The sequence below is a fragment of the Physella acuta genome, unplaced genomic scaffold (assembly GCF_028476545.2).
Source record: "Physella acuta isolate Inbredline_101_S28 unplaced genomic scaffold, ASM2847654v3 ptg001670l, whole genome shotgun sequence".
NCBI lineage: Eukaryota > Metazoa > Mollusca > Gastropoda > Physidae > Physella > Physella acuta.
In genome coordinates this window covers 160857-188407 of record NW_026733183.1, presented here as the reverse complement: position 1 = coordinate 188407, position 27551 = coordinate 160857, and the positions used below count along the sequence as shown (strand labels likewise).

At 37.7% G+C, this 27551-nt stretch overlaps 1 protein-coding gene across 1 annotated transcript in view; it reads left to right on the top strand.

Annotated features, from left to right (window-relative positions):
• LOC131929755 (uncharacterized) overlaps positions 1-27551 on the top strand; it is a 48938-nt gene that overhangs the window by 10039 nt on the left and 11348 nt on the right. Inside the window, exons 2-8 of the mRNA XM_059286103.1 lie at positions 4333-4467; positions 5727-5832; positions 6172-6309; positions 11790-11951; positions 12192-12277; positions 14477-14597; positions 15104-15253. Coding sequence (XP_059142086.1) covers positions 4373-4467; positions 5727-5832; positions 6172-6309; positions 11790-11951; positions 12192-12277; positions 14477-14597; positions 15104-15253 — 858 coding nt within the window. The 5' untranslated portion in view covers positions 4333-4372. The remainder of the gene's footprint in view (positions 1-4332; positions 4468-5726; positions 5833-6171; positions 6310-11789; positions 11952-12191; positions 12278-14476; positions 14598-15103; positions 15254-27551) is intronic.

The window sequence follows — 27551 nt, the reverse complement described above, 5'->3', positions numbered from 1 at the left end:
GGCCGTTTTATCACTGGCCGCTTTGACGCCCCATGTAATAATATATATCTCACTTATTGTCTTGTTTAGTTTCCCTTTATTGACGGAATTAATTTCTGAATTAAATTGTGTTTTAAGTTAAGAAAGTTTAGTTTGGCTAATTTTTAATGGCCCAAATGTATATTGGCACTTATAAGTACCGTCAGCAATCTACATTTTTTCCAAAAAAAATTAAAATTGTACAAAATAGAATTAAACTGTAACATTTATTAACTAATAACATGGCAATCATTATAACAATCATTTTTATAATTCCCCCCCCCCCCCCCCCTAAAGACAAGTGTGACATCATTATGTTTCCCCACAACCATACTTTTTCTTTTCTTTTTTTAAATTTTTTTTTAGAGATTTATATTTTATAATGTTCTAAATTCACCAGGGCATCAATGTGGGGGGGGGGGGGGGGGAGGGATCATTGTCATATCTCTCACCTTAATTAGGGCCTACACAATTACATTTCATAAAGTGCTTTTTTATATAAATACTAGCGTACCCGACCCCCGCGCATTGCCGCGGGGATAGAAGAAAGTCTGACGAAATATATTAGAAGGATATCACCAATTAATTACCAATCATATGTTGTTAAACGCGTGTCCTTCTTTTCTAAAACTGTGTTATTTAAATGTAAACAATGCTTGCGCTTGGATAATAATTATCGGGACACGGGTTTTCCTACACTACCGCATGAAAACCTTGAGTGTACATTAATCATCCACCGAAATAATGAGGTAGAACACACTTCGGTGACCACTCATATGTCAGGGACGTAGAGGGGCGCTCTCATGAGCCCCCCCCCCCCCCCCGATCACACTACCGCATAAGCGCCACGTACTGCCCCTGGCTCCTTAAAACTAACAGGCGCCATCGTACTCATAGGATAACCCAGCATGCCAATAGCATCCTGTTAATAATGATGCAGATTTTGTCATTCGCTAAAGTGACACAAATGAACAGAATTTTTTTCTTTAACACGTAAAAAATTTTTTAGACGTGTTTTAAATATCAGTGCGACTGATGCAATATGCTAGCGTTACTAATGGTCTATTATTAGATGCTCGATCTCAATTTCTGACTGGATCGTCTAATAATAGATGCTTATTGCTTCATTCGCAAGGTAACGAAACTCTACAGTAGGCTCCTCATATTCAAAAAGTTATTTTTTCATCTTTCGCAACGTGACGAAACTGTTCAGGATTTCCTCGCGTTACAAAGTTATTTTTTAGAAGCCTGTTGATGTTTTACCGCTGAATATAGTAGTACCCCTTACTCGCTATGCAGGACGCTCGATTAACGGATGCCAAGTGCCAACATAGTCGCTCTAAAACTCTGGGTGCCAAGCCGTGTATTGACGAAAATTGTACCCTACATGGCGCCGCCCATAAGAAACTTTAGTTTTCATTTTCGCAGAAATATTCTCGGGAGTATTCTCATCTACTCTCTAAAGTTTCATGGCACTCCGATGAACCGCATCCGAGTTTTATTTTTTATATATCGTGTATAGAGAAAAAATCGCTCCCCCCCCCCCCCCCCCCCCCCCCGGGGACGCCGCCCTTGCAATATTAAAAAAATTTTTTTTTTTGCAGAACCCTAATCATCTAATCATCTCCCCAAAGTTTTATGGTACACGGATGAACGGTGTGATACCGAAATAGACTTTTATTTTTATAAGTCGTATATAGAGAAAAATCGCATCCTCCCGTGGCGCCGCCCTTGAGAAATTAAAAAAGGATTTTTTTACAGAACCCTTCCCTAAATTGTTCTAATCAACTCCCCAAAGTTTGATGGCGATCAGGTACATGGTGTCAAACCAAAATCGACTTTTATTTTTATATACCGTATATAGAGAAAAATCGCACCCTCCCGTAGCGCCGCCCTTGCGAAATTAAAAATATTTTTTTACAGAACCATTCCCTAGAGTGGTATAATGAACTCCCCAAAGTCTCATGGCTATCAGATGAACGATGCCAAACCAAAATTGACTTAAATTTTTATATACCGTATATAGAAAAAAACAAATTGCGCCCTGTCGGGGCGCCACCCCGACGAATTTGAAAATTTTTTTTTCGTAGAAACCTTCCCAGGAATATTCTCAACAACTTCCCAAAGTTTCACGGCGATGTGATGAGAGGTGTAGTAATGCATAAAGGACACACACACATACATTGCTTTATATATATATATATATATAGATAGATAGATAGATTAAAGAAAACAAAAGTTTTAGTCAATTAAATTTTACAACAAAAATCAACACAATATAGAGATCTACATGGGAATAAAAATTTGGTAGGGGGAACTACTCTAGTCTAATAATTATTTCTTTTGGAAAGATGAAACACCATTATAAAGTGCATTCCAGGATATTTATTTTGTACTGATTTGGCCCCTGATTGTGATTTGTTATTTAATTAATAAATATCTGATAAATTTTGTAAAGTAAGCCATAAATAAGCAAAATTTTATTAATTTAATAACAAGACGTCCACAGAATATATGGCATAGATCTAGAAAAGATTAATTAAGTGCTCTGATTATGGATTGGAATAAACGTCACGTTTTTAAAAACCATTTATTTATGCACGCAACTCACTTATAGGTGGTAATGTCAGTGTTTTTATTATCGAGTATCGATGACATTATTATTGTGTATTTTTCGGCAATGGCTTTTTAATTCTATGTTTACTCAAGAATCAATGACGTCATATTACTGTGTGTAATCTTCCGGCTTTAAATATTTCCTACTATATGTTCCATGTGATGTCACATTTCGTTTTTTGTTTGACTGTGAAAGTTTTTACTTTGCTTGTGTTTCCTCTAAAGTAAAAGTGTTCCCAATGTATATTGTGATATATATTTATGTCAAATATCATAGATAACTGAATAGTAAACCTAAAGCAATGGCTAAATATGTCACTATAGGCCAGAAATTAACTTTAAATAGCAGTGTTTGCAACCAAGATTTGCTATATAAACAGCGGCCATCTGTAAATTAGGCCATCTTTAAATATTATGGGAAAGTTTTAATACAATTGTTCAAAAATATATACATGAATGAAACTTATTTATATGAAAAATAGTATGGAGTTTCTTGAAATAGCAGGGCATTTCTTAGAATAGCAGGGAATTTTCTGGTAAAAAAATTGTGGGAACCCTGTTTAAAAAATGTATCTTCAAAACATAAATCCTCCTAAAATTGTGAAATAATTACTCATATATAATGAGTCACCTTTCTTTATGTATCTAAAACGATAGATTACCATATATATATATATATATATATATATATATATATATATATATATATATATATATATATATATATATATATATATATATATATATATATATATATATATATATATATATGTATGTATGCAAGCATATTTCAGTTCAGAGAACTTGATTGACTTGATTAACTTCTTTCTATTATTATTGTCTAAAATCTCCTTACTCAAATGATGCTTCCAAAGTTGACATGATTTATTGTTGATTCTTATCGATTTGTTGACTTCATTAGGCCTAGTTCTTATTATTACCTATATTTTCATTTCTCTTTTTTCTATTATTATTGTCTAAAACCTCCTTACTCAAATGATGCTTCCAAAGTTGACATGATTTATTGTTGATTCTTATCGATTTGTTGACTTCATTAGGCCTAGTTCTTATTATTACCTATATTTTCATTTCTCTTTTTTCTATTATTATTGTCTAAAACCTCCTTACTCAAATGATGCTTCCAAAGTTGACATGATTTATTGTTGATTCTTATCGATTTGTTGACTTCATTAGGCCTAGTTCTTATTATTACCTATATTTTTATTTCTCTTCATTTGTGTACACTATGTCAGTCTATGTTTACAAAATCCGAGTAAAGGTTTGGGTTAATTAATTATGCTATCCAGTGTTAGGGGTAATTAATTTTGTTGCCCAGTGTTAGAGGTGATTAATTTTGTTGCCCAATGTTAGAGGTGATTAATTTTGTTGCCCAATGTTAGAGTAAATTTTTTCTGTTGTCCTTATATTTTAATGAATCTCCACAGATGTGTTACCTATAGCAAGCTATCACTCCTGTGGCTCACTCAGTGGTCATCCACGTCTTGAGGAGATGTTGGCAGGGAAATGAAAACAATAAATGATGAAAATGGCAAATGTTCTGGGCTTCTTGTATACTAGCATCTTATATATGATTGGCCCAGCAGTGCTAGTAGCTCTGCTGGCTCTTATATATTCAAATGATTTCAGTTCCAGGATTGGCAAATTTAAAAACCATAATGATTTGCTTGTCATCTACAGACATAATTATGAGAGAGTGTTAGAAAAGCGTTTACAAAACATGAAAGAGTATAGTTATCCATTTCAAACAAATGCTGTTGATAAAAGAAGCAATCTATCTCTACAAGAGTTTTTAGATGTTTATGATGGAAAATGGTATTTGTTAGTTTTAATTATGTTACTTTGTGTGGCCTATAGATCTACAACTTTTAACTGGTGACATTAAAAATTGTACTATTAGAAAACAGTGACACTAAAAAAAATGGGGACATTAAAAAATGGTAACAAAAATGGTAACATTAAAAGTAGGTTTTATTCAAAGGCATAGAGATGCATTCCAGCGCCCGGGGAAAACTAATAACTTTGCAACCCCTTTTTTACTTTCTCGTATATACGAAGTATAGAGAAAGTATTGTAATCGTGCACAAAAATCACTTGAAATTTTAACAATTTTCACCGTATTACACCTCAGTCCTTCATCACATCCAAAGTATAGAGGACTTATTTTAATCGGGCAAAAATTATCAATCCAGATTTATCAAAATTAAGAGGTTTTATGCGTAATCCAGTATGAAAAACTGGGCTTTTCAAATCTGTCTGTGTGTGTGTCTGTGTGTAAACACGATTACTTGAGTACCGTTACAGCTAGGTTGATGAAATTTCATATATAAGTATTTTATCAAAATCGTAGATCCGTATCAACTTTTTAGCGATTTCCGATAACCGGAAGTGGTACTTTTTCTACTTTGAATTTTTCAAAAGCCTATAACTTGAGTACTATTTCAGATAGATAAATGAAATTTCACATGTAAGTAAAAGATCTAATTCTCTACCTTCTGTTAAATTTTGAGTAATTTCCGTTGACCGGAAGTAGTAACTTTCGCTACTTCCGATTTCTCAAAAAACTAATGCAAATTTTTAAAGTACTAATAATATTGCGCACTATTATGCACTTTTTTATTTGGCGTTCACTTGGTGTGCAATTCTTTTGTCTACGAGATTTTATTCTATTTTTAAAACTTTAAGTATTTAAAATGGATTAAAAATCATGTCTATAGCCCGAGTTCCCATCCCCTGTTGTTTTATATAAGAATATTCGAGAAAGTTTAGGGGAGATCACTCCCGGTTTATTTGTATCATTGTTCACATTGGCTTTGGCAAAAGAAAAGACACCCCCCCCCCAAGTTAGGAAAGGTCGGGGTGCACTTGTTATCAGTCACTGTCACACACTTAATGGTTTTTATGTTGGTGTCACACAGTTGATGTGGAAAACAGTTAAGTAAGCCAATAAAACAGAGTAAAGGTCTGTTTACTTGGATTGTGCATAATTAAGTATTCCTAACCCTGGTGAAATCTTGAACTTATCCTTTCTGTTTTGTCAATCTGTCACTAATTTCTAATTTATCTTTCAATAGGCCAGTCATTGTAACAGATATTATCCCTAATTGGCCAGCGTATCGGTGGACCAAAAAATATTTTATAGAAAATTACCCAGACTCTCAAGTTTTTGTCTCTATTAATGTAAGTAACAAAATAAGTTAATTACCTTATCATGATGTCTAACCTGTCTAATTTTCTAACCTTATCAAATCTGTTTTACTTTATGAAATCTATTTTTGACCTTATCAAATCTTTTTTACCTTATCAAATCTGTTTTTTTACCTTATCAAATCTTTTTGACCTTATCAAATCTGTTTTTTTACCTTATCAAATCTTTTTTACCTTATCAGATCTGTTTTTTTACCTTATCAAATCTTTTTGACCTTATCAAATCTGTTTTTTTACCTTATCAAATCTGTTTATTGACCTTATCAAATCTCCAAATCTAAAAGTTAGGAAAACGTGCTGTTGTTCCCACAGGGCAAGAGTGGCAGTGTAAGCAAACTTTCAGCTTTCCTCCAGCAACTTGACCAAGCCAACCAAACATTTTGGTCCTACCTTCAAGATGAGCTGTTTTTGCTCCAACACCCTGAACTCAGCTCTCAACTTCTGACCATGGTAAGCATGCAGGGTTGGGTTGGGTTGGGTGGGTGTACTTTTTATGTAGGGTATAATAGATTGACGACAGAAGCCTGTGGTTGTATATAATACATTTATTGGGTCTAACTTCATCACGATGGTAACACACAGAGAGGACGGAAGGAAGTACCCAAGGGACATCACTCAAGATAACAATATTATAAATATAACTAATACAGAAGAGTGAGTTCCCTTGACCTCACAATTATTTCAATCTATTACATCCCTTTACCCTTAGAACACAATAACACATCTCTCAATAGAACAATTGATAGTATCCTAAAATCACCAATTATATTGTAACATGAACACTATGATAGATTACATCCTTACAAACAATGCACAATATGCTACAACATAATCAAAATACAAAACAATAATGTCAAAGTCCTTTTGACCTTTAAAATCATAGGTCTAACTTATTTGGGACTTTGATTGTCCTGTTTGACCTTCTCAGTGGCCTTTGATTTGGTGACTCAATATTCTGACCATTTGGATTCTCTATCTCAGGAGGTCTAGGATTTAAATCATTAACTCCAGAATTTACATTTTCTGACTCCAGACAACTTGGTTCACTCATATCAACAGAACTTGGTTGTGGAACAAACTGAGTTGGTGTGAACTGTTCAGATTTGGTGGGATTGACAGATTCACACTTATTATCTGCACAAGTTATTTTTAACTGGTCTGCATGTCTACGGACAATAAGTCCATCATTTGTTTTTACTTTATAAGACACAGGTCCTGTACATTGAACAATTTGACCTGGTATCCATTTTTCCTTTCTCCCATAATTTCTTAGATACACATTATCATTAACTGCAAATTCTCTTTCAATGGATGATTTGTCATGATTTACTTTTTGTGTATGTTGATGTTGGGAAACAGACCTTTGAACAGTTGGATGCAGTAGGTCAAGATGAGTTTTAATTTTCCTACCACATAGCAATTCACATGGTGCAACACCTGTTGTTATATGAGGAGTTGTGCGGTATTTGGTTAAGAACCTGTTTACTCTTTCTCTAAGAGAAAACTTGTTACCGGTATTCATTTTTACCATAGCGGTTTTGAATATGCCTACCGCTCTTTCAGCCAAACCATTCCCAGCAGGATGATAGGGGGATGTGGTTATATGCTCAATACCATTTGCCACACAAAACAGTTTAAACTCATGAGCTGTGAAACTAGGCCCATTATCTGAAACAATTTGATCTGGTAATCCATGAGTTGAAAATATTTCCTTCAGTTCTATAATGGTATCATTTGCAGTGATTGTGTTCATGATTTTAACTTCTAACCATTTAGAATGTGAATCAATAACAATTAAGAACATTTTGTTCATGAAAGGTCCTGCGAAATCTATATGTATACGTTTCCATGGTTCGATTGGCCAGTCCCAGTTTTGCAAAGGTGCTGTAGCTGGTTGATTTGAATGTTGTGCACAGCTTGAACAAAGTTTTACATATTTTTCAATATCAGCATCCATATGTGGCCACCAGAACCATGATCTTGCTAGACTCTTCATTTTGGAAGAACCAAGATGAGTATCATGTAAAGTTCTTAAAACTTCTTTTTGTAACATTTTGGGGATAATTACTCTTGACCCCCATAGTATACATCCATCTTCTAGACTTAACTCTGTTTTTCTTATTTTATATGGCTTTAAGTCCTCATTCACTGACTCTTCAGGCCAACCATTTTTACAGTACTCATATACTTTTATTAAGCACTCATCTTTTTGTGTTTCTCTTTTAATATCATTCACATTTATATTGGAGTTATCCATGATAGTGAAGAGAACAAATACATCTTCTGGTACATAGCTCAGGCTTTGGTTTTTTAAAGGTAATCTACTAAGGCCATCTGCACTATTCTCAGATCCAGGTTTGTATTTCAATTCATAATTGTATGCAGTTAGTGTGATAGCCCATCTTTGAATTCTTGGTGAGGCATGCTCAGGTAGGGTTTTGTTTTCTCCAAATAAACCTAGCAATGGTTTATGATCTGTAAAGATGGTGAACTTCCTACCAAACAGAAACTTATGAAATTTCTTAACACCAAAAATGATGCCTAAGCCTTCCCTATCTAACTGAGAATAATTTTTCTCAGCCTGGTTCAAAGATCTACTGGCAAAAGCAATGGGTCTGTCACCCTTCTCATCCATGTGGGACAAGACTGCTCCTACACCATCTGGTGAAGCATCACATGTTAATAAAAGTCTTTTCCCTGGGTCATAGTGAGTTAGTAAGGTGTCAGCAGACAAAGCCTCTTTTGCTGTATTAAAAGCAGCTTCTTGTTGTTTACCCCAGTGCCAAGTTGCATTTTTCTGTAGCAGCTTGTACAGTGGTGATAGTTTACCAGACAGATTCCCTATGAACTTTGCATAGTAATTTATCAAGCCCAAAAAAGCTCTTAGTTGTTGGGTATTTTCAGGTTTGGGTGCTTCTTTAATGGCTTTTGTTTTCTCAGGTTGAGGTCTGATGCCTTGCTTGCTTAATATATAACCAAGAAAACTGATTTCTGTCAGCATGAATTGACATTTATCTTTGTTTATCTTTAAACCTTTTTCACCAACAATTTTCAAGACTTTATCAAGTGTTTTAAGATGTTCAGTGTCATTCTTACCAGTTATGTACACATTGTCAAAGTACACACAAACATTTGGAATATCCTTAAAAATACTGTCCATGACAGCTTGGAAAATTCCAGGGCTAGATGATATGCCAAAACATAGTCTTTCATATTGGTAGAGTCCTTTATGTGTGTTTATTGTCGTATAGACTTTTGAATCTGGATGCAGTTCTAGTTGAGTGTAAGCATGACTAAAGTCTAATTCAGTGAATTTGTCTCCTCCTGCCAAATTCAAAGAAATTTCCTCAATGTTAGGTATAGGGTACCTATTTAGCTCTATTTGCTTATTCAGTGTGGTTTTATAATCTCCACAAATTCTTATAGAACCATCCTTCTTTAACACTGGCACAATGGGCGTTGCCCAATCAGAATAGTCTACCTTCTTTATGATGCCATTAGATTCCAATCTACTTAGCTCATTTTCAATTTTATTCCTCATTGCATAAGGTGGAACTCTAGCTTTGCAGTATCTTGGATTTGTATCTTTAATGCTTAACTTCACTGTTCTATCATTTAGTAAACCTGAGTTACCAAAAACACATTTATTTTCAGATATAACTTTATCTAGTGAAGTAAGACTAGATTCTTTTACATTCTTCAATGAACAAATACTCTCCCAATTTAACTTAAGATCACTTAACCAGTTCCTACCTAGTAATGGCGGTCCATTTCCTTCAACCACAAGAAGAGGAAGTTTAACACTTTGACCATTATAACTTACATGAACCATACACTCTCCTATTACCGGAACATTGTCACCAGTGTATGTTGTTAGACACTTGTGACATGGCTGTAGAGGCACTGATCCTCCTGTGACAGCGTCAAAATCTTTCTTTGTTATGACTGTTAGAGATGCTCCAGTGTCAAGTTGGAAGCTGATGCTCTTACCGTTGATATTAACTTGTACATTGATGGGGAGCATGACTTATTGATTTCACAGAGAACAGGTTGAAATCCGGCTGCGAATCAGTTTGAGCATTTTCACAGGTAGAGTGGTTCATTGGTTGGGTTAGGTAGTCTTGGTGAGAGTTAACATAGTGCTGCTTTTGGTTGCGGTACTGTCTTGACTGGCTAGATTTAGCAACAGACGAAGACTTTGCAAAGCAGGCCTTGGCAATGTGACCTTGCTTACTGCACTTATAACAAGTTGCAGACTTGAACTTGCACCGATGAGATGCATGGGGACCTTTGCATCGATGACATTTTTGATAATTATTACTAGATTTAGATCTAGGATTTGAACGAGCAGGCTGTTTAGCATAAGTTGGAATGCTCTGATGGGGTTGATGTTTATTGACTAACCTGCTGTTTACTGCATGGATCCCTGAAGGCGTAAGAGATTTCGCCGCATCTGATGACTGCTGGATTGAAGTTGCGAGTTGTATTGCTTTTTCTAATGTTAGATCTGACTCGAGCAGCAACTTTCTTTGAATATCAGGGCTGTTTACACCTGTCACAAACTTTTCACATAATCTGTCAGACAGCGTGTCTCCGAATTCACAAAATTCACTTAAATGACGTAAAGCAGCAACATATTCTGATATTGACTCGTTTGGTTGACGAGTCCTACTGTCAAATCTAGCTCGACATAGAAACTTTGATGGTACAGGCGCATGGTGGTCTGTTAGCAATTTGCTCAGCTCGTTAAAGCTCTTGGTAGTTAGACTAGCTGGTGCGCATAAGTCCTTTAGTAGCCTAAATTGTTGAGGCCCTATGACTGTTAACAAAATAGCTCTCTTTTTGGCTTCTATCGTCACGTTGTTAGCTTCTAGGTAAAAGCTTAACCTCTCTAGGTAATCTTGAATGATTTCATCATTCGCATCAAATTCTTTTATTTGGCCATACAGCGCCATAATTCTAGAAATAATTAGCTAATAAGCTCTAGCAAACCTCTTTTTTGCGTAAGTAGGTGCTCTTTCTAGTAGATGTCCATCCTCGTCGCCAGTTATAATAGATTGACGACAGAAGCCTGTGGTTGTATATAATACATTTATTGGGTCTAACTTCATCACGATGGTAACACACAGAGAGGACGGAAGGAAGTACCCAAGGGACATCACTCAAGATAACAATATTATAAATATAACTAATACAGAAGAGTGAGTTCCCTTGACCTCACAATTATTTCAATCTATTACATAGGGTTGCCGTTAATGTTACTAATGTTAGTTTTGATGAAACTATTATCCATGTATGTTAATGATTAGCTTCATCATCTATTACATTTTTAAAAAATGTAGTTTTGTATCCCTTTCTTTGTTTCTTGCTCTATCCCAAAATGTGAATCATCCTCTATTTTCTAATTTTGGATCAACTTTACCCAAATTGTGAATCATCCTCTATTTTCTAATTTTGGATCAACTTTACCCAAATTGTGAATCATCCTCTATTTTCTAATTTTGGATCAACTTGACCCAAATTGTGAATCATCCTCTATTTTCTAATTTTGGATCAACTTTACCCAAACTGTGAATCATCCTCTATTTTCTAATTTTGGATCAACTTTACCCAAACTGTGAATCATCCTCTATTTTCTAATTTTGGATCAACTTTACCCAAACTGTGAATCATCCTCTATTTTCTAATTTTGGATCAACTTTACCCAAACTGTGAATCATCCTCTATTTTCTAATTTTGGATCAACTTTACCCAAACTGTGAATCATCCTCTATTTTCTAATTTTGGATCAACTTTACCCAAATTGTGAATAATCCTCTATTCCTATTTGATTGTTTGCATTCCCTGCCTTCATTTATCCTTGTAGACAGTGTGCAATACAGCCTTTACTGTTTAAGTGTATGCGAGTAGAAAACATTTTTCTATCCTAGATGTACACTAGAGAAAATTTCTTTAGCCTTTTTCCTGAAGAAATTCGTCCTTGGGACTGCTTGTTGCTGTGGGGAACAGCTTTCTCTCGCTCTACGCTGCACATTGACCCCTATAACTGGACAGGAACAAATGCTGTACTTAGCGGAGCTAAAAAATGGAAGGTATATAATTTACTTTTGCTAAATTTAGCTGTGTGTAACCGTTTTGAATCTATAAACATTGATTTATCTGTGTAAATCTACTTAAAAAAATTTTTTTTTTTAAATAAAGAACAATTTCTCTAAAGTGAAGGTTATTTTTAGCTGAATTTTATTGTTTTGTCTCTGTTTTGTCTCTGTTGCTAAATAGAAGAGAAGAGGTAATCAATACCATCTCTTTGGCTCAAATTTTTGTACTACTAGCTCATTCTCCCTGGACAAGATAGATACTTATCAGTCAAACCTGACCAGGATTGTGGGTTTCCTTTGGATTGTAAAAAATACAACAGGTAAATATATTTTAAGCTCAACAAAGTCATTTAAATATCATCACTCAGTTGACAGGGTGGTTGTAGAGATTGTGGACAGGGTGGTTGTAGAGATTGTGGACAGGGTGGTTGTAGAGATTGTGGACAGGGTGGTTGTGGAGATTGTGGACAGGGTGGTTGTAGAGATTGTGGACAGGGTGGTTGTGGAGATTGTGGACAGGGTGGTTGTAGAGATTGTGGACAGGGTGGTTGTAGAGATTGTGGACAGGGTGGTTGTGGACAGGGTGGTTGTAGAGATTGTGGACCGGGTGGTTGTAGAGATTGTGGACAGGATGGTTGTAGAGATTGTGGACAGGGTGGTTGTGGACAGGGTGGTTGTAGAGATTGTGGACAGGGTGGTTGTGGAGATTGTGGACAGGGTGGTTGTGGACAGGGTGGTTGTAGAGATTGTGGACAGGGTGGTTGTGGACAGGGTGGTTGTAGAGATTGTGGACAGGGTGGTTGTAGAGATTGTGGAAAGGGTGGTTGTAGAGATTGTGGACAGGGTGGTTGTAGAGATTGTGGACAGGGTGGTTGTGGACAGGGTGGTTGTAGAGATTGTGGACAGGGTGGTTGTAGAGATTGTGGACAGGGTGGTTGTGGACAGGGTGGTTGTAGAGATTGTGGACAGGGTGGTTGTAGAGATTGTGGACAGGGTGGTTGTAGAGATTGTGGACAGGGTGGTTGTGGACAGGGTGGTTGTAGAGATTGTGGACAGGGTGGTTGTAGAGATTGTGGACAGGGTGGTTGTGGACAGGGTGGTTGTAGAGATTGTGGACAGGGTGGTTGTAGAGATTGTGGACAGGGTGGTTGTAGAGATTGTGGACAGGGTGGTTGTAGAGATTGTGGACAGGGTGGTTGTGGAGATTGTGGACAGGGTGATTGTGGACAGGGTGGTTGTAGAGATTGTGGACAGGGTGGTTGTGGACAGGGTGGTTGTAGAGATTGTGGACCGGGTGGTTGTAGAGATTGTGGACAGGATGGTTGTAGAGATTGTGGACAGGGTGGTTGTGGACAGGGTGGTTGTAGAGATTGTGGACAGGGTGGTTGTGGAGATTGTGGACAGGGTGGTTGTGGACAGGGTGGTTGTAGAGATTGTGGACAGGGTGGTTGTAGAGATTGTGGACAGGGTGGTTGTAGAGATTGTGGACAGGGTGGTTGTGGACAGGGTGGTTGTAGAGATTGTGGACAGGGTGGTTGTGGACAGGGTGGTTGTAGAGATTGTGGACAGGGTGGTTGTAGAGATTGTGGACAGGGTGGTTGTGGACAGGGTGGTTGTAGAGATTGTGGACAGGGTGGTTGTAGAGATTGTGGACAGGGTGGTTGTAGAGATTGTGGACAGGGTGGTTGTGGAGATTGTGGACAGGGTGGTTGTGGAGATTGTGGACAGGGTGGTTGTAGAGATTGTGGACAGGGTGGTTGTAGAGATTGTGGACAGGGTGGTTGTGGACAGGGTGGTTGTAGAGATTGTGGACAGTGCATTAGATCTCTTATGTTGTTGTCATTCAGTGCATTAGATCTCTTATGTTGTTGTCATTCAGTGCATTAGATCTCTTATGTTGTTGTCATTCAGTGCATTAGATCTCTTATGTTGTTGTCATTCAGTGCATTAGATCTCTTATGTTGTTGTCATTCAGTGCATTAGATCTCTTATGTTGTTGTCATTCAGTGCATTAGATCTCTTATGTTGTTGTCATTCAGTGCATTAGATCTCTTATGTTGTTGTCATTCAGTGCATTAGATCTCTTATGTTGTTGTCATTCAGTGCATTAGATCTCTTATGTTGTTGTCATTCAGTGCATTAGATCTCTTATGTTGTTGTCATTCAGTGCATTAGATCTCTTATGTTGTTGTCATTCAGTGCATTAGATCTCTTATGTTGTTGTCATTCAGTGCATTAGATCTCTTATGTTGTTGTCATTCAGTGCATTAGATCTCTCATGTTGTTGTCATTCAGTGCATTAGATCTCTTATGTTGTTGTCATTCAGTGCATTAGATCTCTTATGTTGTTGTCATTCAGTGCATTAGATCTCTTATGTTGTTGTCATTCAGTGCATTAGATCTCTTATGTTGTTGTCATTCAGTGCATTAGATCTCTTATGTTGTTGTCATTCAGTGCATTAGATCTCTTATGTTGTTGTCATTCAGTGCATTAGATCTCTTATGTTGTTGTCATTCAGTGCATTAGATCTCTTCTCAAACGAGGATGAAGCGAATGAAGTTTTAACACAGGTCAAACACCTGGAGGTTGTCCAGCTAGCAGGGGAACTCTTGTTTATCCCAACTGGTTGGTTTCATCAGGTAACCAGAATCTAACCCTAGCAGGGGAACTCTATCCCAACTGGTTGGTTTTATCAGGTAACCAGAATCTAACCCTAGCAGGGGAACTCTATCCCAACTGGTTGGTTTCATCAGGTAACCAGAATCTAACCCTAGCAGGGGAACTCTTGTTTATCCCAACTGGTTGGTTTCATCAGGTAACCAGAATCTAACCAAGACCCTAACCCTTGTGTAACCATGACACTATTCCTAACCCTAGTTTAACCATGACTATTCCTAAATCTAGTCTAACCCTAACCCCAATACCATTCCTACCCCTAATCTAATCCAAACATAATCAAGCTAATGGATGACATAATAATCATAAGATTAGTTGAGAAAACTTTGTAAGACTAGAGCTGGGTATCTTTTATAGCTGGATGGACTCAAAGTTATAACAGAACCACAGCCCTAACCCAAAGTTAAACAATACCATAAGCCTGATCCTTTTCTTCAGCTCTTAGAAAATGTGTATGTTCTGTTACCAGGCGTTGAATGTGGAGCCAACTCTGGCGGTGTCAGGACAAGTTATGAATGTCCACAACTACTTGCCAGTGCTTGAAGAAATCCTCAAGGGTGGAGGTCTGTCTCGCTCGGATTTACCAGACAATATGGAAACTTTAACCCCTATGGAACTGGTCAGAATGTTTCTGTGCTAACCTTACCTTTGATGTTGAACTGGTCAGAATGTTTCTGTGCTAACCCTTTGATGTTGAACTGGTCAGAATGTTTCTGTGCTAACCTTACCTTTGATGTTGAACTGGTCAGAATGTTTCTGTGCTAACCTTACCTTTGATGTTAAACTGGTCAGAATGTTTCTGTGCTAACCTTACCTTTGATGTTGAACTGGTCAGAATGTTTCTGTGCTAACCTTACCTTTGATGTTAAACTGGTCAGAATGTTTCTGTGCTAACCTTACGTTTGATGTTGAACTGGTCAGAATGTTTCTGTGCTAACCTTACGTTTGATGTTGAACTGGTCAGAATGTTTCTGTGCTAACCTTACGTTTGATGTTGAACTGGTCAGAATGTTTCTGTGTTAACCTTATGTTTGATGTTGAACTGGTCAGAATGTTTCTGTGCTAACCTTACCTTTGATGTTGAACTGGTCAGAATGTTTCTGTGCTAACCTTACCTTTGATGTTGAACTGGTCAGAATGTTTCTGTGCTAACCTTACGTTTGATGTTGAACTGGTCAGAATGTTTCTGTGCTAACCTTACGTTTGATGTTGAACTGGTCAGAATGTTTCTGTGTTAACCTTACCTTTGATGTTGAACTGGTCAGAATGTTTCTGTGCTAACCCTTTGATGTTGAACTGGTCAGAATGTTTCTGTGCTAACCTTACCTTTGATGTTGAACTGGTCAGAATGTTTCTGTGCTAACCTTACCTTTGATGTTGAACTGGTCAGAATGTTTCTGTGCTAACTTTACGTTTGATATTGAACTGGTCAGAATGTTTCTGTGCTAACCTTACCTTTGATGTTGAACTGGTCAGAATGTTTCTGTGCTAACCCTTTGATGTTAAACTGGTCAGAATGTTTCTGTGCTAACCTTACCTTTGATGTTGAACTGGTCAGAATGTTTCTGTGCTAACCTTACCTTTGATGTTAAACTGGTCAGAATGTTTCTGTGCTAACCTTACCTTTGATGTTGAACTGGTCAGAATGTTTCTGTGCTAACCTTACCTTTGATGTTGAACTGGTCAGAATGTTTCTGTGCTAACCTTACCTTTGATGTTGAACTGGTCAGAATGTTTCTGTGCTAACCTTACCTTTGATGTTGAACTGGTCAGAATGTTTCTGTGCTAACCTTACGTTTGATGTTAAACTGGTCAGAATGTTTCTGTGCTAACCTTACGTTTGATGTTAAACTGGTCAGAATGTTTCTGTGCTAACATTACCTTTGATGTTGAACTGGTCAGAATGTTTCTGTGCTAACCTTACCTTTGATGTTGAACTGGTCAGAATGTTTCTGTGCTAACCTTATGTTTGATGTTAAACTGGTCAGAATGTTTCTGTGCTAACCTTACCTTTGAAGTTGAACTGGTCAGAATGTTTCTGTGCTAACCTTATGTTTGATGTTGAACTGGTCAGAATGTTTCTGTGCTAACCTTACCTTTGATGTTGAACTGGTCAGAATGTTTCTGTGCTAACCTTACGTTTGATGTTGAACTGGTCAGAATGTTTCTGTGCTAACCTTACCTTTGATGTTGAACTGGTCAGAATGTTTCTGTGCTAACCTTATGTTTGATGTTGAACTGGTCAGAATGTTTCTGTGCTAACCTTACCTTTGATGTTGAACTGGTCAGAATGTTTCTGTGCTAACCTTATGTTTGATGTTGAACTGGTCAGAATGTTTCTGTGCTAACCCTTTGATGTTGAACTGGTCAGAATGTTTCTGTGCTAACCTTACCTTTGATGTTGAACTGGTCAGAATGTTTCTGTGCTAACCTTACGTTTGATGTTGAACTGGTCAGAATGTTTCTGTGCTAACCTTATGTTTGATGTTGAACTGGTCAGAATGTTTCTGTGCTAACCCTTTGATGTTGAACTGGTCAGAATGTTTCTGTGCTAACCTTACCTTTGATGTTGAACTGGTCAGAATGTTTCTGTGCTAACCTTATGTTTGATGTTGAACTGGTCAGAATGTTTCTGTGCTAACCTTATGTTTGATGTTGAACTGGTCAGAATGTTTCTGTGCTAACCTTATGTTTGATGTTAAACTGGTCAGAATGTTTCTGTGCTAACCTTACCTTTGATGTTGAACTGGTCAGAATGTTTCTGTGCTAACCTTACCTTTGATGTTAAACTGGTCAGAATGTTTCTGTGCTAACCTTATGTTTGATGTTGAACTGGTCAGAATGTTTCTGTGCTAACCTTATGTTTGATGTTGAACTGGTCAGAATGTTTCTGTGCTAACCTTACGTTTGATGTTGAACTGGTCAGAATGTTTCTGTGCTAACCTTACCTTTGATGTTGAACTGGTCAGAATGTTTCTGTGCTAACCTTACGTTTGATGTTGAACTGGTCAGAATGTTTCTGTGCTAACCTTACCTTTGATGTTGAACTGGTCAGAATGTTTCTGTGCTAACCTTATGTTTGATGTTGAACTGGTCAGAATGTTTCTGTGCTAACCCTTTGATGTTGAACTGGTCAGAATGTTTCTGTGCTAACCTTACCTTTGATGTTGAACTGGTCAGAATGTTTCTTTGCTAACCTTACCTTTGATGTTGAACTGGTCAGAATGTTTCTGTGCTAACCTTACGTTTGATGTTAAACTGGTCAGAATGTTTCTGTGCTAACCCTTTGATGTTAAACTGGTCAGAATGTTTCTGTGCTAACCCTTTGATGTTAAACTGGTCAGAATGTTTCTGTGCTAACCTTACCTTTGATGTTGAACTGGTCAGAATGTTTCTGTGCTAACCTTATGTTTGATGTTGAACTGGTCAGAATGTTTCTGTGCTAACCTTACCTTTGATGTTAAACTGGTCAGAATGTTTCTGTGCTAACCCTTTGATGTTAAACTGGTCAGAATGTTTCTGTGCTAACCTTACCTTTGATGTTGAACTGGTCAGAATGTTTCTGTGCTAACCTTACCTTTGATGTTAAACTGGTCAGAATGTTTCTGTGCTAACCTTACCTTTGATGTTGAACTGGTCAGAATGTTTCTGTGCTAACCTTACCTTTGATGTTGAACTGGTCAGAATGTTTCTGTGCTAACCTTACGTTTGATGTTGAACTGGTCAGAATGTTTCTGTGCTAACCTTACCTTTGATGTTGAACTGGTCAGAATGTTTCTGTGCTAACCTTACGTTTGATGTTGAACTGGTCAGAATGTTTCTGTGCTAACCTTATGTTTGATGTTGAACTGGTCAGAATGTTTCTGTGCTAACCTTACGTTTGATGTTGAACTGGTCAGAATGTTTCTGTGCTAACCTTACCTTTGATGTTGAACTGGTCAGAATGTTTCTGTGCTAACCTTACCTTTGATGTTAAACTGGTCAGAATGTTTCTGTGCTAACCTTACCTTTGATGTTGAACTGGTCAGAATGTTTCTGTGCTAACCTTACCTTTGATGTTGAACTGGTCAGAATGTTTCTGTGCTAACCTTACCTTTGATGTTGAACTGGTCAGAATGTTTCTGTGCTAACCTTACCTTTGATGTTGAACTGGTCAGAATGTTTCTGTGCTAACCTTACGTTTGATGTTGAACTGGTCAGAATGTTTCTGTGCTAACCTTACCTTTGATGTTGAACTGGTCAGAATGTTTCTGTGCTAACCTTACGTTTGATGTTGAACTGGTCAGAATGTTTCTGTGCTAACCTTACGTTTGATGTTGAACTGGTCAGAATGTTTCTGTGCTAACCTTACCTTTGATGTTGAACTGGTCAGAATGTTTCTGTGCTAACCTTACCTTTGATGTTAAACTGGTCAGAATGTTTCTGTGCTAACCTTATGTTTGATGTTGAACTGGTCAGAATGTTTCTGTGCTAACCTTACCTTTGATGTTGAACTGGTCAGAATGTTTCTGTGCTAACCTTACCTTTGATGTTGAACTGGTCAGAATGTTTCTGTGCTAACCTTACGTTTGATGTTGAACTGGTCAGAATGTTTCTGTGCTAACCTTACGTTTGATGTTGAACTGGTCAGAATGTTTCTGTGCTAACCTTACCTTTGATGTTGAACTGGTCAGAATGTTTCTGTGCTAACCTTACGTTTGATGTTAAACTGGTCAGAATGTTTCTGTGCTAACCTTATGTTTGATGTTGAACTGGTCAGAATGTTTCTGTGCTAACCTTACCTTTGATGTTGAACTGGTCAGAATGTTTCTGTGCTAACCTTACCTTTGATGTTGAACTGGTCAGAATGTTTCTGTGCTAACCTTACGTTTGATGTTGAACTGGTCAGAATGTTTCTGTGCTAACCTTACCTTTGATGTTGAACTGGTCAGAATGTTTCTGTGCTAACCTTACGTTTGATGTTGAACTGGTCAGAATGTTTCTGTGCTAACCTTACGTTTGATGTTGAACTGGTCAGAATGTTTCTGTGCTAACCCTTTGATGTTGAACTGGTCAGAATGTTTCTGTGCTAACCTTACCTTTGATGTTAAACTGGTCAGAATGTTTCTGTGCTAACCTTATGTTTGATGTTGAACTGGTCAGAATGTTTCTGTGCTAACCTTACCTTTGATGTTGAACTGGTCAGAATGTTTCTGTGCTAACCTTACCTTTGATGTTGAACTGGTCAGAATGTTTCTGTGCTAACCTTACGTTTGATGTTGAACTGGTCAGAATGTTTCTGTGCTAACCTTACGTTTGATGTTGAACTGGTCAGAATGTTTCTGTGCTAACCTTACCTTTGATGTTGAACTGGTCAGAATGTTTCTGTGCTAACCTTACGTTTGATGTTAAACTGGTCAGAATGTTTCTGTGCTAACCTTATGTTTGATGTTGAACTGGTCAGAATGTTTCTGTGCTAACCTTACCTTTGATGTTGAACTGGTCAGAATGTTTCTGTGCTAACCTTATGTTTGATGTTGAACTGGTCAGAATGTTTCTGTGCTAACCCTTTGATGTTGAACTGGTCAGAATGTTTCTGTGCTAACCTTACCTTTGATGTTGAACTGGTCAGAATGTTTCTGTGCTAACCTTACCTTTGATGTTGAACTGGTCAGAATGTTTCTGTGCTAACCTTACGTTTGATGTTGAACTGGTCAGAATGTTTCTGTGCTAACCTTACGTTTGATGTTGAACTGGTCAGAATGTTTCTGTGCTAACCTTACGTTTGATGTTGAACTGGTCAGAATGTTTCTGTGCTAACCTTACCTTTGATGTTGAACTGGTCAGAATGTTTCTGTGCTAACCTTACCTTTGATGTTGAACTGGTCAGAATGTTTCTGTGCTAACCTTATGTTTGATGTTGAACTGGTCAGAATGTTTCTGTGCTAACCTTACCTTTGATGTTGAACTGGTCAGAATGTTTCTGTGCTAACCTTATGTTTGATGTTGAACTGGTCAGAATGTTTCTGTGCTAACCTTACCTTTGATGTTGAACTGGTCAGAATGTTTCTGTGCTAACCTTACCTTTGATGTTGAACTGGTCAGAATGTTTCTGTGCTAACCTTACCTTTGATGTTAAACTGGTCAGAATGTTTCTGTGCTAACCTTACCTTTGATGTTGAACTGGTCAGAATGTTTCTGTGCTAACCTTATGTTTGATGTTGAACTGGTCAGAATGTTTCTGTGCTAACCTTACCTTTGATGTTGAACTGGTCAGAATGTTTCTGTGCTAACCCTTTGATGTTAAACTGGTCAGAATGTTTCTGTGCTAACCTTACCTTTGATGTTGAACTGGTCAGAATGTTTCTGTGCTAACCTTACCTTTGATGTTGAACTGGTCAGAATGTTTCTGTGCTAACCTTACGTTTGATGTTGAACTGGTCAGAATGTTTCTGTGCTAACCTTACCTTTGATGTTGAACTGGTCAGAATGTTTCTGTGCTAACCTTACCTTTGATGTTGAACTGGTCAGAATGTTTCTGTGCTAACCCTTTGATGTTGAACTGGTCAGAATGTTTCTGTGCTAACCTTACGTTTGATGTTCAACTGGTCAGAATGTTTCTGTGCTAACCTTATGTTTGATGTTGAACTGGTCAGAATGTTTCTGTGCTAACCTTACGTTTGATGTTGAACTGGTCAGAATGTTTCTGTGCTAACCTTACCTTTGATGTTGAACTGGTCAGAATGTTTCTGTGCTAACCTTACCTTTGATGTTGAACTGGTCAGAATGTTTCTGTGCTAACCTTACCTTTGATGTTAAACTGGTCAGAATGTTTCTGTGCTAACCTTACCTTTGATGTTGAACTGGTCAGAATGTTTCTGTGCTAACCTTACCTTTGATGTTGAACTGGTCAGAATGTTTCTGTGCTAACCTTACCTTTGATGTTGAACTGGTCAGAATGTTTCTGTGCTAACCTTACGTTTGATGTTGAACTGGTTAGAATGTTTCTGTGCTAACCTTATGTTTGATGTTGAACTGGTCAGAATGTTTCTGTGCTAACCTTATGTTTGATGTTGAACTGGTCAGAATGTTTCTGTGCTAACCTTACCTTTGATGTTGAACTGGTCAGAATGTTTCTGTGCTAACCTTACGTTTGATGTTAAACTGGTCAGAATGTTTCTGTGCTAACCTTACGTTTGATGTTGAACTGGTCAGAATGTTTTTGTGCTAACCTTACGTTTGATGTTGAACTGGTCAGAATGTTTCTGTGCTAACCTTATGTTTGATGTTGAACTGGTCAGAATGTTTCTGTGCTAACCTTACCTTTGATGTTCAACTGGTCAGAATGTTTCTGTGCTAACCTTACCTGTGATGTTGAACTGGTCAGAATGTTTCTGTGCTAACCTTACCTTTGATGTTGAACTGGTCAGAATGTTTCTGTGCTAACCTTACCTTTGATGTTGAACTGGTCAGAATGTTTCTGTGCTAACCTTACCTTTGATGTTGAACTGGTCAGAATGTTTCTGTGCTAACCTTACCTTTGATGTTGAACTGGTCAGAATGTTTCTGTGCTAACCCTTTGATGTTGAACTGGTCAGAATGTTTCTGTGCTAACCTTACCTTTGATGTTGAACTGGTCAGAATGTTTCTGTGCTAACCTTACATTTGATGTTAAACTGGTCAGAATGTTTCTGTGCTAACCTTACCTTTGATGTTGAACTGGTCAGAATGTTTCTGTGCTAACCTTACCTTTGATGTTGAACTGGTCAGAATGTTTCTGTGCTAACCTTACCTTTGATGTTGAACTGGTCAGAATGTTTCTTTGCTAACCTTACCTTTGATGTTGAACTGGTCAGAATGTTTCTGTGCTAACCTTACGTTTGATGTTGAACTGGTCAGAATGTTTCTGTGCTAACCTTACCTTTGATGTTAAACTGGTCAGAATGTTTCTGTGCTAACCTTACGTTTGATGTTGAACTGGTCAGAATGTTTCTGTGCTAACCTTACCTTTGATGTTAAACTGGTCAGAATGTTTCTGTGCTAACCTTACATTTCATGTTGAACTGGTCAGAATGTTTCTGTGCTAACCTTACCTTTGATGTTGAACTGGTCAGAATGTTTCTGTGCTAACCTTACGTTTGATGTTGAACTGGTCAGAATGTTTCTGTGCTAACCTTATGTTTGATGTTGAACTGGTCAGAATGTTTCTGTGCTAACCTTACCTTTGAAATTTGAACTGGTCAGAATGTTTCTGTGCTAACCTTACCTTTGATGTTGAACTGGTCAGAATGTTTCTGTGCTAACCTTACCTTTGATGTTGAACTGGTCAGAATGTTTCTGTGCTAACCCTTTGATGTTAAACTGGTCAGAATGTTTCTGTGCTAACCTTACCTTTGATGTTGAACTGGTCAGAATGTTTCTCTGCTAACCTTACGTTTGATGTTGAACTGGTCAGAATGTTTCTGTGCTAACCTTACCTTTGATGTTGAACTGGTCAGAATGTTTCTGTGCTAACCTTACCTTTGATGTTGAACTGGTCAGAATGTTTCTGTGCTAACCTTACCTTTGATGTTGAACTGGTCAGAATGTTTCTGTGCTAACCTTACCTTTGATGTTGAACTGGTCAGAATGTTTCTGTGCTAACCTTACCTTTGATGTTGAACTGGTCAGAATGTTTCTGTGCTAACCTTACGTTTGATGTTGAACTGGTCAGAATGTTTCTGTGCTAACCTTATGTTTGATGTTGAACTGGTCAGAATGTTTCTGTGCTAACCTTACCTTTGATGTTGAACTGGTCAGAATGTTTCTGTGCTAACCTTAACTTTGAAATTTGAACTGGTCAGAATGTTTCTGTGCTAACCTTACCTTTGATGTTGAACTGGTCAGAATGTTTCTGTGCTAACCTTACCTTTGATGTTGAACTGGTCAGAATGTTTCTGTGCTAACCCTTTGATGTTAAACTGGTCAGAATGTTTCTGTGCTAACCTTACCTTTGATGTTGAACTGGTCAGAATGTTTCTCTGCTAACCTTACGTTTGATGTTGAACTGGTCAGAATGTTTCTGTGCTAACCTTACCTTTGATGTTGAACTGGTCAGAATGTTTCTGTGCTAACCTTACCTTTGATGTTGAACTGGTCAGAATGTTTCTGTGCTAACCTTACCTTTGATGTTGAACTGGTCAGAATGTTTCTGTGCTAACCTTACCTTTGATGTTGAACTGGTCAGAATGTTTCTGTGCTAACCTTACCTTTGATGTTGAACTGGTCAGAATGTTTCTGTGCTAACCTTACCTTTGATGTTGAACTGGTCAGAATGTTTCTGTGCTAACCCTTTGATGTTAAACTGGTCAGAATGTTTCTGTGCTAACCTTACCTTTGATGTTGAACTGGTCAGAATGTTTCTGTGCTAACCTTACCTTTGATGTTGAACTGGTCAGAATGTTTCTGTGCTAACCTTACGTTTGATGTTGAACTGGTCAGAATGTTTCTGTGCTAACCTTACCTTTGATGTTGAACTGGTCAGAATGTTTCTGTGCTAACCTTACGTTTGATGTTGAACTGGTCAGAATGTTTCTGTGCTAACCTTACCTTTGATGTTGAACTGGTCAGAATGTTTCTGTGCTAACCTTATGTTTGATGTTGAACTGGTCAGAATGTTTCTGTGCTAACCTTATGTTTGATGTTGAACTGGTCAGAATGTTTCTGTGCTAACCTTACGTTTGATGTTGAACTGGTCAGAATGTTTCTGTGCTAACCTTACGTTTGATGTTGAACTGGTCAGAATGTTTCTGTGCTAACCTTACGTTTGATGTTGAACTGGTCAGAATGTTTCTGTGCTAACCCTTTGATGTTAAACTGGTCAGAATGTTTCTGTGCTAACCTTATGTTTGATGTTGAACTGGTCAGAATGTTTCTGTGCTAACCTTACCTTTGATGTTGAACTGGTCAGAATGTTTCTGTGCTAACCTTACCTTTGATGTTGAACTGGTCAGAATGTTTCTGTGCTAACCTTACGTTTGATGTTGAACTGGTCAGAATGTTTCTGTGCTAACCTTACGTTTGATGTTGAACTGGTCAGAATGTTTCTGTGCTAACCCTTTGATGTTAAACTGGTCAGAATGTTTCTGTGCTAACCTTATGTTTGATGTTGAACTGGTCAGAATGTTTCTGTGCTAACCTTACCTTTGATGTTGAACTGGTCAGAATGTTTCTGTGCTAACCTTACGTTTGATGTTGAACTGGTCAGAATGTTTCTGTGCTAACCTTACCTTTGATGTTGAACTGGTCAGAATGTTTCTGTGCTAACCCTTTGATGTTAAACTGGTCAGAATGTTTCTGTGCTAACCTTACCTTTGATGTTGAACTGGTCAGAATGTTTCTGTGCTAACCTTACCTTTGATGTTGAACTGGTCAGAATGTTTCTGTGCTAACCCTTTGATGTTAAACTGGTCAGAATGTTTCTGTGCTAACCTTACGTTTGATGTTGAACTGGTCAGAATGTTTCTGTGCTAACCCTTTGATGTTGAACTGGTCAGAATGTTTCTGTGCTAACCTTACCTTTGATGTTGAACTGGTCAGAATGTTTCTGTGCTAACCTTATGTTTGATGTTAAACTGGTCAGAATGTTTCTGTGCTAACCTTACCTTTGATGTTGAACTGGTCAGAATGTTTCTGTGCTAACCTTACCTTTGATGTTGAACTGGTCAGAATGTTTCTGTGCTAACCTTACCTTTGATGTTGAACTGGTCAGAATGTTTCTGTGCTAACCTTACCTTTGATGTTGAACTGGTCAGAATGTTTCTGTGCTAACCTTACCTTTGATGTTGAACTGGTCAGAATGTTTCTGTGCTAACCTTACCTTTGATGTTGAACTGGTCAGAATGTTTCTGTGCTAACCTTACCTTTGATGTTGAACTGGTCAGAATGTTTCTGTGCTAACCTTACCTTTGATGTTGAACTGGTCAGAATGTTTCTGTGCTAACCTTACCTTTGATGTTAAACTGGTCAGAATGTTTCTGTGCTAACCTTACCTTTGATGTTGAACTGGTCAGAATGTTTCTGTGCTAACCTTATGTTTGATGTTGAACTGGTCAGAATGTTTCTGTGCTAACCTTACCTTTGATGTTGAACTGGTCAGAATGTTTCTGTGCTAACCTTACCTTTGATGTTGAACTCGTCAGAATGTTTCTGTGCTAACCTTACCTTTGATGTTGAACTGGTCAGAATGTTTCTGTGCTAACCCTTTGATGTTAAACTGGTCAGAATGTTTCTGTGCTAACCTTACGTTTGATGTTAAACTGGTCAGAATGTTTCTGTGCTAACCTTACCTTTGATGTTGAACTGGTCAGAATGTTTCTGTGCTAACCTTACCTTTGATGTTGAACTGGTCAGAATGTTTCTGTGCTAACCTTACCTTTGATGTTGAACTGGTCAGAATGTTTCTGTGCTAACCTTACCTTTGATGTTAAACTGGTCAGAATGTTTCTGTGCTAACCTTACCTTTGATGTTGAACTGGTCAGAATGTTTCTGTGCTAACCTTACGTTTGATGTTGAACTGGTCAGAATGTTTCTGTGCTAACCTTACCTTTGATGTTGAACTGGTCAGAATGTTTCTGTGCTAACCTTACGTTTGATGTTGAACTGGTCAGAATGTTTCTGTGCTAACCTTACCTTTGATGTTGAACTGGTCAGAATGTTTCTGTGCTAACCTTACCTTTGATGTTGAACTGGTCAGAATGTTTCTGTGCTAACCTTACCTTTGATGTTGAACTGGTCAGAATGTTTCTGTGCTAACCTTACTTTTGATGTTGAACTGGTCAGAATGTTTCTGTGTTAACCCTTTGATGTTGAACTGGTCAGAATGTTTCTGTGCTAACCTTACCTTTGATGTTGAACTGGTCAGAATGTTTCTGTGCTAACCCTTTGATGTTAAACTGGTCAGAATGTTTCTGTGCTAACCTTATGTTTGATGTTGAACTGGTCAGAATGTTTCTGTGCTAACCTTACCTTTGATGTTAAACTGGTCAGAATGTTTCTGTGCTAACCTTACCTTTGATGTTGAACTGGTCAGAATGTTTCTGTGCTAACCTTACCTTTGATGTTGAACTGGTCAGAATGTTTCTGTGCTAACCTTACCTTTGATGTTAAACTGGTCAGAATGTTTCTGTGCTAACCTTACCTTTGATGTTGAACTGGTCAGAATGTTTCTGTGCTAACCTTATGTTTGATGTTGAACTGGTCAGAATGTTTCTGTGCTAACCCTTTGATGTTAAACTGGTCAGAATGTTTCTGTGCTAACCTTACGTTTGATGTTAAACTGGTCAGAATGTTTCTGTGCTAACCTTACCTTTGATGTTGAACTGGTCAGAATGTTTCTGTGCTAACCTTACCTTTGATGTTAAACTGGTCAGAATGTTTCTGTGCTAACCTTACCTTTGATGTTGAACTGGTCAGAATGTTTCTGTGCTAACCTTACGTTTGATGTTGAACTGGTCAGAATGTTTTTGTGCTAACCTTACGTTTGATGTTGAACTGGTCAGAATGTTTCTGTGCTAACCTTACGTTTGATGTTGAACTGGTCAGAATGTTTCTGTGCTAACCTTACCTTTGATGTTGAACTGGTCAGAATGTTTCTGTGCTAACCTTACCTTTGATGTTGAACTGGTCAGAATGTTTCTGTGCTAACCTTACCTTTGATGTTGAACTGGTCAGAATGTTTCTGTGCTAACCTTACGTTTGATGTTGAACTGGTCAGAATGTTTCTGTGCTAACCCTTTGATGTTAAACTGGTCAGAATGTTTCTGTGCTAACCTTACCTTTGATGTTGAACTGGTCAGAATGTTTCTGTGCTAACCCTTTGATGTTAAACTGGTCAGAATGTTTCTGTGCTAACCTTATGTTTGATGTTGAACTGGTCAGAATGTTTCTGTGCTAACCT